This window comes from Nannobrachium achirus, assembly GCF_963921795.1.
Source record: "Nannobrachium achirus genome assembly, chromosome: 1".
NCBI classification, from domain to species: domain Eukaryota; kingdom Metazoa; phylum Chordata; class Actinopteri; order Myctophiformes; family Myctophidae; genus Nannobrachium; species Nannobrachium achirus.
The window spans coordinates 1,633,199-1,651,867 of NC_137810.1; the positions used below are offsets into that span (position 1 = coordinate 1,633,199).

An 18,669-nucleotide genomic window follows, 5' to 3' on the forward strand; every position below is an offset into this window, starting at 1 on the left:
GAGGTATTACATGTGCATATATACCCAGAAACAGAAAAGTTGGATTTTTTTCATCATAGCCGATGGCAGCCATATTTGATATGGGAAGATAGCAATTCGATATGGGAAGATAGCAATTCGATTATAGCTATGCGTTGATAAGCCCCAAACAGCCCCAATTAGTTGGGTAGATGGGCCCAACTGGCCCAAATGTATGGGATGATAGTGTGCTGATTAGTGCCCAATGTATGGGATGATAAATTGGGGATTGGGTGCTTAATCTAACCTTTGATTGTTCAAAGTGCAATAACTCGGAAACCAATAGGTTTTAAGCGCCCATCTCTTAGTATGTTCTATAGCTCGCCAAAGTGATTCATTTTATTCTGATTGTCTTCAAAACCCCCCAAAAATACAAAAGACTAGTATGGCGTCAAAACATCGATTTTTAAGTCTTAATGTTCCGATAGTGCCTATCTTTTAGTATGTTGTATAGCTCGTCGAGACGAACGTGTGGATGTGTGACACATTGCTGTGTGACCCCTGGAACCCTAACATATTTTTGCTACTTTGTCCTTAACTCTAAATCTAACACTAGAAAAGAAAATTCCTACGAAATTTTAAATGTGCCTGCAGCTCGTTAAGTGTGTGCATCCTTGTGTAGTGGTTGTTTAAATTGACCCAAGATTGTTGTCAATATAACCCAACTTTTTTATTGTATTCATTTAGCCCACTCAACCCAAATGTTGGGTTATATGGACTACAAGCTTGGGTCAATTTAAACAAATAATTGGGTTATTTATCTAACCCAGATTATGGGTCAAATGAATAACCCAACAAGATATCGGTCCCTTTATGACCCGGGGGTTGTTAAAAATAACCCAATTAGGGTGGTTTTTAACCCAGCAGTTAGTGTGTTGTATAGCTTGCCATGATGAACGCGGGGACATGAGTTTCATTCATTTTTTTTCCCGATTGTCTTCAAAACCCCCAAAAACTATAGTATGTCGTCAAATCATAGATTTTAAGTCTTAATTTTCTGTAATGTAATTCAGCAGTGGAGGGATAGTCGAACTCACAAATGTCAAGGAGCCGTGGGCAAGTTGATAAAATGATAAAATTACTTGATAATGTCTCTTTTATTTGCTTTATTTCCACATAACATAAGACAAGTGAAAGTAATTTGCTACATTTTCTCTCTTTAATGATTCTGTGCAATTAGCATATTCCACACAAACACTAAAACATACTGATGTACACATGTTATTGCTATTTGTCAGTGGCCGCTTTCAATATGTTTTGGCCATTATCTCTGGAACGGAAGGTCCAATTCAAAATGCAGAGTTTGAGTATCACTGCAGCAGTGCATAATGAGGGGGGATCATTCAATGTGTTGTCACTATTAGTCCATGGGCCATACGAGATGTCGGTATCGGAAAGGTGGCAAAGGTTATCATGCATTTATTTTTTGAAAAGCTCTATATCTGTAGATTATATTTTGGTATGATAACCCTTTCTGAGAGTTAGAGTTGGTGTCCCATTAAATTTACATTATAGGGGAAAAAAGCAAAAAAAAAGAGATCTGCTTTAAGTAACATATGAGGTGTCAAACTAGGGTTTTTTCATGATTCTAAATCCATTGTAAACATCTGTTTTGCATTAAAAAAAACATTCCTTGGGCAAAAACGGCCCCCACAAAAGTGTGAAAAGTGATGACTCATCACTTTTCATCACTAAACCATAGTCTTGTGGGGCTTTTTTTAGCCCAAGGAATGTTTTTTGTGCAAAACAGATGCTTGCAATGGATTCAGAATCATGAAAAAACCCTAGTTTGACCCCTTATGCTACTTAAAGCAGATATTTTTTTTTTGCTTTTTTTCCCCCTGTAATGTAAAGTTAATGGGACACCAACTTTAGCAGCTGATAACACCAATTTAGCTGTGTCTCAGAAAGGGTTATCATACCAAAATATAATCTACACATATTGAGCTTTTCAAAAAATGCATGATAACCTTTGCCACCTTTCCGATACCGACATCTCATATGGCCCATGGACTATATAAGGAGCTTTGACCACTCTTGACCTATAGCTGTGCTTCCTCTTTTTACCACCAGTAAGACTCCCTAAATTGGGAGACATGTAAACATCAGCCTGATGGTGGCGCTAAATGGGACAGATCCATGTTGATGACATGAGTCTAGACATACTGTGTACCGCTTTGCATGATTTTAGGGCAAAATCTGTAGGATCAGTGTCCAAAAATGTGGCCAAAGAATTGGCCTCATGGTGGCGCTAGAAGAGACCCATGTGAGAAATGAGGTGGAAGTAGTGGTTTGGCAGCCAAGGAGTGTGTGTGCAAAGTTTGGCATGGATCGGGGCAACGGTGGCGGAGATATGAGAAGGGCAAAAGTGTGACGTTTGACTGACAGACTGTCAGCCGGTGGAGGTTTTGATAGTAACTGTAACTGACCATGTAAGGAGTTGTCCTTCCTCTGTCCAGCTATGTGGTGTTTCACTGAAAGACATTTACCTTTCAAGTCCTCTGTAGAGACATGTTCATATGTGTGAAAGGCAGGGACGTGCTGTCCATTGGGAAAAGCGGGACAACTCCCGAATGGCCGGTTCATTCCCGGCCGGTCCAGGCCGGCCATTAGGAAAAAAATATAATAAAATGTCGGCTTCTTCGTTCCATTTTGGGGGCTGGGCGGCCAACAAAGTAAATTGTCACTGTCGGGCAAAAATCTCGTATCTCCAAAGTTCAAATGTATACATTTGTTTTGCAAAGCAAAGCCCTGCTTCGTCATACAAGGCCGTCACACAAAAGTAGAGAAAACAGCCGATCTACAAGCACACAACGCGAGGCGTTGTGTGCTTGTAGATCGGCTGTTTTCACTAGTTTAAATCATTTAAAAAAAATGATAAATACAAAACAAACGGTTTTGGACATACAAGGTTTCCACCCGACAACGACAAAATATAACTCATGTACAGTAATTGGCCCACTGGCTTATCACTTGTCATGATCTGAAATGGCAAATCTTTGAGTAGCAGCAGCGCTATAGAGAGAGATCTCTCTATAGCGCGCAATGAGGGCCTCTCCAACTCTTTTCCCTGGGCTGAATCAGGGGCCCAGCACGTCCCTGGTGAAAGGAATGTGTGAAACCCAGTGAATCAAATGATGGGGTGGAGCTCTGCATATTCGTTTAAGGTTCTATAAAAGATGACATTTTTGTTTCATTTTCACATGTAGGCTAGTATGCTTACCGCATACATGGGCAACTGGCGGCCCCCACCTTCGTTTAATGCGGCCCGCAGGTTAATAACGGAATACTGATATAATATTGATTTCAGCTGTTACAATTCCTAACATGACCTGCTTTAATTCCGTCAGACTATATTAGTAGCTTAATGACTGGTATAGTAGTATTTCTTTATATCCAATGTATTTGTATTTAGGTTCATAAAGTTGAGTATATAACAAAATTTGTTTGAAATTAAATCAGAATGTTACATTTCAGGATTCCAATTCAAAAATATCAAAAAAATATTCAGGATTCCATTTCAAAAGAGGCAAAAATAGCCGATCTACAAGCTCAAAACGCAACGCAGCGCGATGCATTTTGAGCTTGTAGATCTGCTATTTTTGCTTCTTTTGTGTGAGATAGTACAATGACAAAGTAGGGCGTAGCAATATGCACTGTGGCCCTCTGGAGTGAAGGTGGAAATATAGTGGCCCTCTGGAGTGAAGGTGGAAATATAGTGGCCCTCTGGAGTGAAGGTGGAAATATTGTGGCCCTCTGGAGTGAAGGTGGAAATATAGTGGCCCTCTGGAGTGAAGGTGGAAATATAGTGGCCCTCTGGAGTGAAGGTGGAAATATAGTGGCCCTCTGGAGTGAAGGTGGAAATATTGTGGCCCTCTGGAGTGAAGGTGGAAATATGGTGGCCCTCTGGAGTGAAGGTGGAAATATAGTGGCCCTCTGGAGTGAAGGTGGAAATATGGTGGCCCTCTGGAGTGAAGGTGGAAATATGGTGGCCCTCTGGAGTGAAGGTGGAAATATGGTGGCCCTCTGGAGTGAAGGTGGAAATATTGTGGCCCTCTGGAGTGAAGGTGGAAATATGGTGGCCCTCTGGAGTGAAGGTGGAAATACGGTGGCCTTCACCATCATCAAAGTTGCCCACCCCTGGCTTACAGTATGTTGCAGTCTTATTGTAATGTAACAAGTGTTGCATGGTTTACATTTTGCTTGCCAATCTTGTTTTATGCTTCATTCTACTTCTATAAAAGACAAGCATGACTACCTCAGAAGTAATTTCTCCTCCATACCTCCAAAACCTGATCAACCCCTACACCCCCACTCGTTCACTTAGATCAGCCAACACAGGGATGCTGACCGAACCCTCGCTAAAAACTCCAGGGCAAAAATCCACTCGTCCGAGACGGTTTGCCCTCTTGGCTCCCAAGTTGTGGAATAAACTCCCTGTCGCACTTAGAACAACGGACTCACTCGCTACCTTTCGCCGTGGACTGAAGACTCACATTTTCAGACTCCACCTAAACCCTTAGCACTACAGTAAAATCAATGACCATACATGAAGCTAGTTAGCATTTTTTATTTTTTTTTAGGTTTCTTTAGAACTTTGATTATATTGTGTTTTTCTCTAGATAGATATCCATTTACATTTGTTATATTGTTGATGATGTACTGACCTATTATCTTGTTTATTATTGTGTTGTTGTATCTGCTTATTGTAAGTCGCTTAGGATTAAAAGCGTCTGCTAAATGCCTAAACTGTAAACTGTAAACTGTAATTCTTTTGTAACTGTTCTACACACTGTTCTATTATTGTTGAGATAACAGCCATTTTGTTTAGAACTGTCTGAAAATAACTTTGTACTTCAAGTTTTAAATGATACTAAATATTTTTTCAAGAGTCCAAATAAATTCCAAATATTATCAAATGATCTCGCGGCACCCCTGGACTGCCGTCACGGCACCCCAGGGTGCCCCGTCACCCACTTTGAAAACCCCTGGTCTAGAGTAGACACCTAACCTCGCCTACCAAAGCCTGGTGTTCGTTCACAACAGGCCGTTTGGTTTCCGCCCAACACGGAAACCACTAGAAGAAGCGGCGTCGCTTTGTTTTGGTTCCCTCCGTTTGTTTCTCCAATCCCTATTAAAATGCTCCAGTAGTCTAGTGTAGTCTTGCCAGTCGCTAACAGTTGGACTAAAAGATGCATACATACCAAACTAATTTTTCAAAAGCAAAACTACTCCGCATCAAGGAGTTTATTAGGTAGGCCCTAAAAGTATGTCCTTGAGCGCAGGGGAATTATTTTGGGTTAAAACTGTTTCCGGTGGATAGTTCCGGCCAAATTGTTTTGTGGTTTCCGCTCCAGACCGGTTACAACCCCGAAAAGTGAAGTGATCCCAGACTAATAGACACCTGGTTCAAAGCAAACAAATTGTCCTTGAGTGCAAAGAAAAGTTCATATATGATGTTCAGGCCTCTTAATCACCCAGTTAAGAGCACCCTTTGTAACATTCAGATTGACAGTGATATATTAGAAAGGGTGACTGTAACAACGTTTCTTGGAGTACTAGATGAAAATATTACATGGAAAGACCGTGGACCGACGTGGCTTCGATCGTGCATGCCCTGGTCTGTTCGCGATCACGATATTTTTGCGCGTTAATCCATGCTAGCATTGCTGTTAGCAATGCTGCTAGCAATGCTGCTGCGTGTAACCTAGGATAAAAAGGAAGGATAGTGCAGAAGGGGCGTGTATCAAAATGTGTGGGGTTATTGCACATGCTCAGTGTAACTGGAGCTGCCATGGTGGAGTGTTCCAGCAGAGGTGCTAGATAAAAACAAGATCATGATCCTTTCTCAGTAGAGTGAGGTGTGTGTTTGTTTGTTTGGTTCTCTCCTGGTTCTCTCTCCTCTCACCTAAACAGTTTGTTTGGTTCTCTCCTGGTTCTCTCTCCACTCACCTAAACAGTTTGTTTGGTTCTCTCCTGGTTCTCTCTCCACTCACCTAAACAGTTTGTTTGGTTCTCTCCTGGTTCTCTCTCCTCTCACCTAAACAGTTTGTTTGGTTCTCTCCTGGTTCTCTATCCACTCACCTAAACAGCTGTTTGGTTCTCTCCTGGTTCTCTCTCCACTCACCTAAACAGCTGCAGGTTTGTCATTCTCATCCACAACACAGACTAATTGACATAGTAAATAAGGAACAGTGAAAGTGACACAAACACCCACAAGTTATTAGGCCTAGTATCTATTGTGTTTGTTTGTCTCTACTGTTTTCTTTTTTTTTCCACACTGCATATAAAATAATAAACTAAAAGAAGAGAAAAGAATTTACCTACGTCATCCCACAAGGGAAATTCAGTTTCCCAGTGCTGCCCACAAGGAGCGCGAGGGAGAGGGGAGCAGTGATAGCTAGAGCAGGGAATCATACCTGCGACCTCTGGGGCCTCCGGAGTCCTAGGTATGGACACTAACCACTCAGCTATCACTGCTCTGATGTAACTATAACGTTGGGCTAATTCAGGAATATGCAACACATAGTTGTGCCTATTAAAGCACCAAATACGCCTATTTGTTTTGTGGCATAAGAACATAATTGTGAGCAAATGAAGACCAAGTCCTCAGCGGGCAATTAAAGTGATACAAAACAAACACTACCATTTAATGTTTACACACTGCTACTGAGCCAAAGTGTATAGGTGCAGGCCAGATTGTACTGCACATGTGCAATACCCCCGCACATTTTGATACACGCCCCTTCTGCACTATCCTTCCTTTTTATCCTAGCGTGTAACAAGGAAGTAAACACAGCAGAAATTGTCGCCCCGGGAGCGGCGATCCCATTTTGGATTGTTTTGAATCAAATCTCATTGATTGATAGCTGGGGAAAGTCAGGCCTGGGCTACGCAAAGACATGGGGAATAACTGGGGAAACTCTGGGGGGGGAAAAAAACACCCACATGCAGCGGACACACGTTATTCAAACACAGAACAAACAATAGAAACATTCACATTATAATCACTTTATTGTGTTTTTAAATCTAAAACAGATACATATTGCTTCAGAACTGAAGTCTAGTCATTGTGCATTTTATTCCAGGGGATCGGGAAGGGAAGGAAGCATAAAACCTCTGAAGGCTAGCGTACGCTCTGATCCAGGGACGTGCTGGCCAATGGGAAAAGCGGGACAACTCCCGAACGGCCGGTTCATTCCCAGCCGGTCTGATAGGAAAAAAAATGAAAATAAAATGTCGGCCTTCGTTCCATTTTGGGGGCTGGGCGGCCAACAAAGTAAATCGTCAATGTCAGGTAGAAACCTTGTGTCTCCAAGTTTCAAATTTGTAATTTTTTTTGCAAAGCAAAGTACCTACTTCATCATACAAGGCCGTCGCACAAAAGTAGTGAAAACAGCAGATCTACAAGCACACAACGCCTCGCGGTGTGAGGCGTTGTGTGCTTGTAGATCGGCTGTTTTCACTAGTTTAAATCATTTTTTAAATGATAAATACAAAAAGGTTTCCACCCGACAACGACGAAATATAACTCATGTGCTGTAATTGGCCCACTGGCTTGTCACTTTGTCACACATCTTTGAGTAGCAGCAGCGCTATAGAGAGAGATCTCTCGCGCGCAATGAGGGCCTCTCCAACTCTTTTTCCCGGGCTGAATCAGGGGCCCAGCACGTCCCTGCTCCGAGCTATCCAGCGCCGCTACGCGGAACAAGATGGAAAAACAAGTGACAGTTCATCCCCAAAATGTCATTTTATCCATCGATTACTCATCGCACGGAGACTTGAGACCATGGATACTAATTATTTTGTGTTTGTCGCATTCCTGTGTCAATAATTTGAGGAGACTCTTTGTGTCTCCATAGGGAACAAAGCAGGCTCTTTGTGTCTCCATAGGGAACCTTTGGCTGGTCATTAGAGGGCAAGTTCACCTCTGGGACAACCAGATCTTATTTTATTGTTGTTTGGGACACGATCACGATTTTTTTGTGTTCAATCTGTGTTTTGAGATATTTTAGTATTTCAGCATGAATGATTCATGCTGCATCATATGATGCAAAATGCATCATCATTCATGCTGAAATACTAAAATATCTCAAAACACAAAAAATAACTATCTGGTTGTCCCAGAGGTGAACTGGCCTTTTAAATTATTGTCTTGGGAATGACGCAAAAACTATAAAATATCCACAAATTCAAGTGTCCATGGAGTAAGTAATCGATAAAAAATGTAAAATATATACAGAGGGAGAACTACTCCTTTTAAGTTACGAAAAAACAAGAAAAAAAATAGATAAAAACTAAAGTGTTGCTGAGGAGGTCTACCCCGACGGTGTAACGGGAAAAAAAGAAACAAAAGGTTGCAGACGCTTCAGGAGATGTGGCGTGCTCTGATTGGCTGAGAAGACCAGGTCTAAGCTCGGCCGCTATTACCGCTAGCGTCAAATGGCCTTCAGATGGCGCCGCACCGCGTTCGTTGCGCGTCCAAAAACATTATGATGTACAAGCTGGTCGATTTATGCCGTTATTTCGCCGAGTGCGACGACGAAGTATATAAATCGGGGCTTGGCGACGTGCGCGCTACACTCGCCATGACGTGTGCTCTACTCGTCGTGTGCTCCGCTAGCTGCTAACATGCTAACGCTAGCTGCTAACATGCTAACGCTACCCGGCTGCAAAGGAAGCCCCGTGTTTTTTCCCTTTTTTGTTCCCTTATTGCTAACATTCTGTGATCCAACTGTCCGCATCGATCGAACGCGAACCCAATCCCCAGGTCGTTATAAAACGAGCGCCCCTCGCGGTCCTGCTGTCAGCCGGGTTGTACCCGAGGGGAAGAGACCGGGTGCGTTGGGTTCCACGTGCGAGACATCTGGGTCGTTAAAGGGATAGTTCACTCCCACAATGACTTTTGTTCTATCCATTGCTCAGCCCATGGAGACTGGAATTCATGTCTAACTGTACAATTACAATACCACAGGTCTTTTTTACACCACAACTCTTAAGAGTGTACAAATGGAGCCAAGCGGACCCTTTTCCACCTGTACGCTCTCACAGTTACAGACCTGTAAGGGTCCATTTGGGACCCCCTAAGAGGAATCGTTAAAGGGACTCGTTAAGGAATGGGATGGTCGTTAACACAACTGCTGCCCAAAAAAATACCCCTTTGTAGGGCTTCTCCACCATGCCCGAGGAACCCCAAGATTTAATAAGCTTTAATAAAATAAAAAAAGATTATCGAAGCCGAACTAAAATAGGCCGGAACTAATGCTCCGGGATCGGTTTCTACACGGACACATTATGGAGCGGACCGATTAACATTGAGGCCGCAAACCGGAAGCGGATGGTCCGTCCTCTATTTTCGGCCCGTTAGCTTTCTGTGTAAAAACCACGGCTTAGAGATGAAGAACGGATTGATCAATTGAAAAAATGTAAAAGGATTTGAGAAGCTGATGGAATACGCATGGAATACGCATGGAATACGCGAACACACGATGCATAGCAGTGTCCGATCGCGCACGATGGGAACTGGATTAGCGCCCGCGTTAACAGGTAGGAGAAGCCAGCAGTTAAAGACATCGAAAAATCTTCGGTTTCCTCGGCTGTAAACAACCAATGAGTTAAGAGGGAAACGGTTGAGGAACAGGCATCGTTTAAGGCCCGTAAAACATCCCAAGAATCAGTCCAGTCCACCTAGCATGGAGGGAAGACGACAGGGTGCGTTTGGATTGGAGGTATGCTTCATCCCAGGTGCGTTTGATTGGATGTATGCTTCAGTCCGGGTGCGTTTGGATTGGAGGTATGCTTCAGTCCGGGTGCGTTTGATTGGATGCGTTTGGAGCAGTCTGTGGAAGACGAGGTTGAGTCCTATTTGATGTGGTGAGCAGACAGTAGGAGATAGAAGTTGTGTCCTGTTTGATGTGGTGAGCAGTCCATAGGAGATAGAAGTTGTGTCCTGTTTGATGTGGTGAGCAGTCCATAGGAGATAGAAGTTGTGTCCTATTTGATGTGGTGAGCAGTCCATAGGAGATAGAAGTTGTGTCCTGTTTGATGTGGTGAGCAGTCCATAGGAGATAGAAGTTGTGTCCTATTTGATGTGGTGAGCAGACAGTAGGAGATAGAAGTTGTGTCCTATTTGATGTGGTGAGCAGACAGTAGGAGATAGAAGTTGTGTCCTATTTGATGTGGTGAGCAGACAGTAGGAGATAGAAGTTGTGTCCTATTTGATGTGGTGAGCAGACAGTAGGAGATAGAAGTTGTGTCCTGTTTGATGTGGTGAGCAGTCCATAGGAGATAGAAGTTGTGTCCTATTTGATGTGGTGAGCAGACAGTAGGAGATAGAAGTTGTGTCCTGTTTGATGTGGTGAGCAGTCCATAGGAGATAGAAGTTGAGTCCTATTTGATGTGGTGAGCAGACAGTAGGAGATAGAAGTTGTGTCCTATTTGATGTGGTGAGCAGACAGTAGGAGATAGAAGTTGTGTCCTGTTTGATGTGCAGTCCGTATGAATAGCCTGAAAAATGCTCAGTCCACTGAGCATTTTTTAGGCCAGATTGAGACTACCGTGATTTGGCAAATGCTCCCACGATAGAGCATCGCAGCGGAGGTGGTTTACTGGGGTCACTTAAAAATCGCCCATTCATTTTTCCCATAGACTTTTACAAACATATTTATAACAATTCTGTCAAGCCTCGAACCAAGAAGCCATCTAGGATGGCAGTGAATCATGACCATAAAACATAGGATTAAAGAATCCTATGTGAAAACATATTTTAATATTACATCATTTGATATACTACATTTAATAACTACCCTTTGCGATTTCCAAAACGTCCTTTTCATAGAAACAAAGGTCTCATGTTCACGATTCACTGCCATCCTGGATGGCTTCTTGGTTCGAGGCTTAACAATAATTGTTATAAATATGTTTGTAAACGTCTATGGGGAAAACGAATGGGCGATTTTTAAGTGACTCCAGTAAACCACTTCCACTGCGATGCTCTGTACAGTACGATGCTCTGTACAGTACGATGCTCTGTACAGTCTGGCGCAACGGAAATCTTAAGATGAGTATGGGATAAGGCGGAGTAGCGATAACAAGTCCTACTGGAAGCGTTAATATCTTCTTTCAAAATTTTTTGCTATTAGCCGGGGACCCAGTCACTCAAAATGGGAGAGGACCTGTGATGTTTTGCCGCACTTTTTATTTCTGTTTTATCTATTAGTTTCTTCATTAAGGTCCACAGAATGAGAGGCCTGCTCTGCCGGAAACATCGAGAAAAAAGGTTATGGCTATTTGTATATTCACTGTCTCATTGACTCCACTACACAGGAAAAGAAAAATATATATATATAAAAAACTGCTTTAAGTAGCATGTAAGGGGTCAAACTGGGGTGTTTTCACGATTCTGAATCCATTGCAAGCATTTGTTTTGCACGAGACACATTCCTAGGGCTAAAAAACAGCGCTACAAAACTGTCAAAAGTGATGAGTCATCACTGTGATGACTGTGAAAAGTGATGACTCATCACTTTTTACAGTTTTGTAACGCTGTTTTTTAGCCCAAGGAATGGGTTTCTTGCTAAACAAATGCTTGCAATGGATTCAGAATCGTGAAAACACCTCAATTTGACCCCTCACATGCAGATCTTTTAATTGTTTTAATATTTTTCTTTTCCTATGTAGTGGAGTCAATGGGACAGTAAATGGCCATAACTTTTTTTCGCGATGTTTCCAGCAGAGCAGGCCTGTCATTCTGTGGACCTTAATGACCAAACTAATAGATGAAACAGAAATAAAAAGTGCAGCAAAACATCACAGGTTAAACCCTATTCCTTGAGCTTTTGGGCATGTGGGTCCTCGACTATACACACACATAACAAGAATATGCTGCTCCAGTGTGCTAGTGTGTTTCTGGATGTCCATGGTTAAGACAGGAAGTCCAGGGTTAAGACAGGATGTCCAGAGTGACCGTCCCTCTCTGCCTCTTCAGGATGTTGACGGCCTGTTCGTGGGTCACCGCCTCCAGACTCTCTCCGTTCACGCACACGATCTGGTCGCCCCTCTTCAGACGCCCGTCCACCGCAGCCGCCCCCTGCAACGCAAGAACACACGAACACACCAAAGACAATTCATTAGGGATGTCAATTGAAAATTATTATCGTAATTGACCGAATTCACGTTACGCAACTTCCTGGTGCTGACGTCACGGTTGAAGGGGGAAACCCTGCTAAAAGCCCATAGATTTAACACAGAAATCACAAATCTAATGCAATTTCCGAATTATTATCGTAATTGACCGAATTCATGTTACGCAACTTCCTGGTGCTGACGTCACGGCTGAAGGGGGAAACCCTGCTAAAAGCCCATAGATTTAACACAGAAATCACAAATGTAATGCAATTTCCGAATAGTACAGTATAAAATACGGCTAGCATGATCAAGAACACAAGATAGTAAAAGGCACAAAGCGTTTTAATTTACTTTACCGTTCGATTTAATGATTTGTTGGCTTCCAGCAGTTTCTGTGTTAGTTTACCCTTCAAAGCTGACGTCAGCACCAAGAAGTTGCAGAGAAATTTGCTGAGTGAGCGTGCGTGGGCGGGCCGTGAATAGGGTCTGTTATTGTGGGCACAATAGTTCTCCCTTATTAATATTTATTATTTTTTAGCATTCTACTACTTCTACATACTGTACTTTAGCTGTTCATTTCAGTCAAACTTTAACTTGTTCAGCTTTAATCAGTTATTATTGATTGTGCTTTTTCCCCAGTGGATTTCTCTGGGAAACAGAAAGCTCTGTCCGCGTAGAGAGGCTTACCTTACTGAATACAGTTTTAACGTAGATGGGGAGGTCTTACCTTACTGAATACAGTTTTAACGTAGATGGGGAGGTCTTACCTTACTGAATACAGTTTTAACGTAGATGGGGAGGTCTTACCTTACTGAAGACAGTTTTAACGTAGATGGGGAGGTCTTACCTTACTGAATACAGTTTTAACGTAGATGGGGAGGTCTTACCTTACTGAATACAGTTTTAACGTAGATGGGGAGGTCTTACCTTACTGAATACAGTTTTAACGTAGATGGGGAGGTCTTACCTTACTGAAGACAGTTTTAACGTAGATGGGGAGGTCTTACCTTACTGAATACAGTTTTAACGTAGATGGGGAGGTCTTACCTTACTGAAGACAGTTTTAACGTAGATGGGGAGGTCTTACCTTACTGAATACAGTTTTAACGTAGATGGGGAGGTCTTACCTTACTGAAGACAGTTTTAACGTAGATGGGGAGGTCTTATTTTTTTTTCTTAGATCTTTTCTTATTCTTTTATCTTTTATTTTTATTTTTTTTTTTTCCCTTCTCTCCCCCTCTTTCTGAGCCTTTCTCCAGGACGATGGACCTGCACCGAGGAGCCCTGGCAAACCAATCACATCACAGCACCATTACATCACGACCAATCACAGCTCCATTACATCATGACCAATCACAGCACCATAACCATGACATCACGGCCAATCACGTCACATTACCATGATGTTACGACCAGTCACATCACAGCTCCGTGACGTCAAGAGACTCACGACCAATCATCTCGCAGCATGATGACATCACAGCCAATCACAGCGCAGCACCATGATGTCTCAACTAATGAAGCTCACCTAGTTGACAATATGCCTTCCGGTGTGTTCCAAGATTTCTAGCGTAAGTCTGCGTTTAACGGACGTTACGTCATGCGGTGCGGGTCTGTTTACATTCCCCAGCGAAGAAACTAAAATAGATTGTAGCTCTTAACTCACTCTTAATAGGTGTAACATTGCTTGAATCAATGTTTTTGTTTGTATATTGTTTATTGCGAGCGCAACCGAAGGAGCAGGAGACGTAGACCAGAGTTAATTTCGATGCAGGGAATACGTTTGCAGGAACACCGCACCGTGAAATAAATACAGCTTCCGGTGATATTCCTACGGCGGAAGTTGAACGCTTTCTGCCTTCTATTGTCACCAGGCTTTTCTCTTCGGAGATGAGTAAGCCTGGCTACGCGAGGCTAATGAAGCCTACTTCTTCTCCTTGAAGCTGCTGTTCATATTAGTGGCCCAGCAGGTGTCGCCATTTCACCTTCTACTGGTGTCAATGCGTTATTATCTCAATGGAATTCAACAGGGATGTCCGATATTATTGTCTGTAAATTCTTGATGGCAATTATTTGATAGTGGATTCACACACACACACACACACACACACACACACACACACACACACACACACACACACACACACACACACACACACATACACACAGTGAGGTGCACCTCACTCTGGCTGTGCAGTGTGGCTCTCTGTGCTCGCTGGAAGGACTGGGGCTCTGAGTGGACAGACTCTCAACATGACTGGCAATAGCATTGATGTTAGTGTCTGCTACCACCTGGGAGAGAGACATAGACATACACAGAGAGAGAGAGAGAGAGAGAGAGAGAGGAGAGATCAGTAATATGGGATCATTTCAACTTCAGATTTCAGGGTCGTAATCAGAGTCAAAAAAGTAGTTTGCTACCATGTCCGAAACACTTTCTCCTTTGCCAGTGTGTTCCCAACACAAATGGCTGCGCTAACGGTGAGCCTCGGCTTTGATGGAGACTTGGAGAGCTTTCCACTCGCCACTGTCTTGTTGGAAACATGCGCGCGCGCGGGCACCAACAGGATCGGCTCGGAGCGGAGGAGGGTCGGCGCTCAGACCCATTATAAAAAGTCGCTCGCTCACGCTCAACTAAAAAACGGCTCGCTCCGCTCCCCGCACCGCTCGCGCTCCACTCCGCTCGTATGCTCTGGTGTGTGTGTGTGTGTGTGTGTGTGTGTGTGTGTGTGTGTGTGTGTTATACAGATGTGTGTTACCTGTATAGAGATGTGTCCATAGGTGTTCTTCAGCATGCTCACAACATCTCCGTGAGACTTTCCATCCAACCTCTGGCTGTTGATACTGACCAGCCTGTCTCCCACCTACACACACACACGCACGCACGCACGCACACACATATATTAATACATGCCGATGGTGACAGGCTGGCAACCAAACCTGTAAGTCGGTTATATTCTTGATGTAGAAAACTGCAGCTAGCCAGAGTATTCTTTTATCTTTTAAGCCAGTCTGGATCTGTGTTAACCTGACTTCCGTCAGATGGTGGCAGTAGTGCGTAGGCTACCGCTCTACTTTACCATCTGAGCTCTCTCGGTGGGAGTTGATAACGCTCGTAAAGCCCCGGGCCCGGACCAATCAGCGGCAGCTACGGGCGGGCTCTGAGCAGCTCTGAGCCAATAGAGTCTGATTGCAGACCACGTGGATGCAGACAGGCCAATATGAGTGGTTGGAGTTGGCACTCCCAGACTGTGACAGAGAGACGGCCACATCCAATCACCTGCTAAAGAATTTCAAAAAATGGCCCGCCCCTTACATCGAGTCTGCCCGAGAGATCTCAGATGGTAACGTAGAGCGGTAGCCTACGCACTACTGCCACCATCTGACGGAAGACAGGTTAGATCTGTGTGGAATGTTATGGAATCTGACGTCAAGGCTTAAAGGACCACTGGATACAATGTCAGATCATTTCAATTAAAACACCTGGGAGTGGTGTTAGCTGGAGTATTGGTTGAGCTTCACATGAAAGTTAGCACGCTGTAGAATATAGACATGAGCGAGCCCACACTGTTTCTTAGGAACAGCATTTCTACTTGTAATTTAGTTATTTTTCATTGATTTCTTCATGTTTAAAAATAAATGAGGGGAAATGGGTCCTGTACTACTAGTGCATCTACGACTTGTGATCTTTGCAAGTCGATTCGACTCAGTAAAAAGTTGAGTTGAAGTCGACTTTATCGTTTGATGACGTCATCACATCACACGACGGGGGGGGGGGGGGGGGGGGGGGGGGGGTCCCCAGATGATTAACTTAATGTGCAACATTGTTTTCTCACGCAACAGTAAACAAACCAACATAACGTTTAAGTGTATAGAGGGTATCTGCACATTTCTAAAGTGACAATTTAAGGACTTTTTAATACCTCTAAAATGACATATTAAACATTGTCCAAATTGTCAAATATATAAAGACAGAAATTGTGAAAATAGCAGATCTACGTTGTGAGCATGTAGATTGGCTATTTTCACAATAAAATTTATATATTTTTTTTCTTCTTTTTTTTTCAACTTCGACTTTCTCTGGTGGGAGTCGACTTGTGTAATGAAGTCGACTTTTACGTTAACTACTAGGAGCATTGAGCTGATTGATTCTACCAGTCTTGCCCAGGGACACATCGACACATTGCTGGCCTGGCCTGGAATCGAACCAGCAACAACCAGGACCTCTGGCTCTCCAGGCTCGCTCAACACTCAGCTATGGTCGTCCCAGTGGCTGCCTGCAGTTCCCACCTGATGTTGTGTGGGAGTCCAGACTGCTCCAGACCGTACTGAATAACTGCTAGCTTACATAACGTCTTCAGACTAGGACTCAGGTCTAAGACATACAGGTCAGTGGAGTTTCCCAGACACAATCTCCCAGCATGCAACAGCACAACTCTTGCATCCCTGAACCTGGTTGTTTCCCGTTGGGTTCAACTTCCTTCCAGCAGAAGGTCTCTGGACTGAATTTCCACAGATCATTGAGATCATGCTTATTGCCCCAGCCACCAAATACATAGAGCTCTCCATTGTAGGTAAAGGCTGAATGATTCCTGCGTCCTTCTGGAAGAAGCTGTGCAGAAGGTGTGTTCATCCAGCAGTTGGTCTCTGTGTCAAACACTCTGATGGTGTTGTAGCAATGACCCCTCCCCCAGCCCCCAAATACAAACATCTTTGTCCCGATGATGGTGGCAGAGTGACGACATGTAGCAGGAGGTGGAGTTCCTCTGGTGTTAATTAAAGACCAGACCATAGTGATGGTGTCCAACTTGTAGATGTCATTAGTGTATCTAGTCTTGGTCCATCCTCCATGAATAAAGATGACCTTCTCCAAGACACAGGCAGAGTGGTTGAACCTCTCCTCTGGAACAGTCCCAGAAACCTATGGTTTGAACCATCTGTGGGTGTCAACATCAAATGCATAAAGCACATTGCAGTAAAGTAACCCTCCCCAGAGGTAGACAGTATCTTCAATCAGCACAGCTGTGTGGTCCTCACGACTGGAGGGAACCTCAAGGTGGCGCTGTCCTCTCCCAGGTGTCTCTGGGGTCAACTTCTTCCAGAGCAAAGACACTGTGTTGAAGACGAACACACTGATCTGAAGATCCATCTGACCATCTTTGTGCCCTCTGCCCTTCATGTTGCTGTCCGGTCCAAAGGAGTACAGCTTGTTTCCCACGGCAACGGCAGCATGATGACAGCCTCTGTTTGGTACGTGTTTGAGATGAACGGTCCACTGGAACATTTCACAACACCAGCAGCTACTGTGGATTAAAGAGGATTCGCTCTACGTTGCTCTGGAGACGAATGCAGGTCTAAATGTGTGTTGGGTTGCTTATATGGGTGCAGTCAGTGACATCATGGATTATTTGACCAATCAGGTGAAGCCAAAGCCTGTCGCTCTCCCATGTATGGTCAATTGATCACAATAGCAACCGCTCCATAAGCACACACTTCTTACAGTGGACGAATCCTGAGACCCCATGGTCTGTGAGGTCACTCATCACTCCATAGTATGTACTGTATGTTCTATGGTAGTTCATAAGTCCATAGTATGTACTGTATGTTCTATGGTAGTTCATAAGTCCATAGTATGTACTGTATGTTCTATGGTAGTTCATAAGTCCATAGTATGTACTGTATGTTCTATGGTAGTTCATAAGTCCATAGTATGTACTGTATGCACATGTTAGTGTACATACATGAGAAAACGGTATAGGCTGGACAAGGAGAGCTTGTTTTTTACCACTTGGCATGAGACCAGGCGAGTGAGAGGCATTGATGTGGACGCGGTACGAAACGAGTGAGCACTCAGCTGTGGGAGCAGAGCACAGCTGACAACAAACTAGATTAGCAGCTAGCCAGCTACGCTAGAACAACAACAAACTAGATTAGCAGCTAGCCAGCTACGCTAGAACAACAAAAAACTAGATTAGCAGCTAACAGCTACGCTAGAACAACAACAAACTAGATTAGCAGCTAGCCAGCTATGCTAGAACAACAACAAACTAGATTAGCAGCTAGCCAGCTACGCTAGAACAACAACCAACTAGATTAGCAGCTAGCCAGCTATGCTAGAACAACAACAAACTAATTGAGCAGCTAGCTAGAGGAGCAAGAATGGAGAGAGATGCAAGAGATGCATCTGTATTCTAGTAGCCCTGGGATCGCTTCACATTTCGGGGTTTGGTCGGAACTATCAAACCGGAAACAGTTTTAACCCAAAACAATTCCCCACGCTCAAAGACATACGTTTAGAGCCTACCTAATAAACCATTTGATGCAGCGCAGTTTTGCAGTTTTACACAACACCTGAGAGCAACCAAACATAAAATGACTAACGTTTTAGTCTAGTTTTTATTTTGTTGACGATATTGTCAATATATTTAGTCTTAGTTTTAGTCATCACAGCTTAGTTTATATTTCGTTTTTATTTTGAAAAAAACAAACCTCGGTTCGAAGTGAAGCGGTGAATTTTTGGTGTGT

General features: G+C 43.5%; 1 protein-coding gene across 1 annotated transcript in view; it reads right to left on the reverse strand.

The window, feature by feature from the left end:
* Positions 1-13,353: 13,353 nt before the first annotated feature.
* Positions 13,354-18,669, reverse strand: part of patj (PATJ crumbs cell polarity complex component) — a gene marked incomplete at its 3' end in the record, with an annotated part of 204,503 nt that continues 199,187 nt past the window's right edge. The window contains exons 45-47 of the mRNA XM_080749893.1: positions 14,904-15,008; positions 14,329-14,436; positions 13,354-13,428 (exon numbers count right to left, since the gene is read on the reverse strand). Coding sequence (XP_080606019.1) covers positions 13,354-13,428; positions 14,329-14,436; positions 14,904-15,008 — 288 coding nt within the window. The remainder of the gene's footprint in view (positions 13,429-14,328; positions 14,437-14,903; positions 15,009-18,669) is intronic.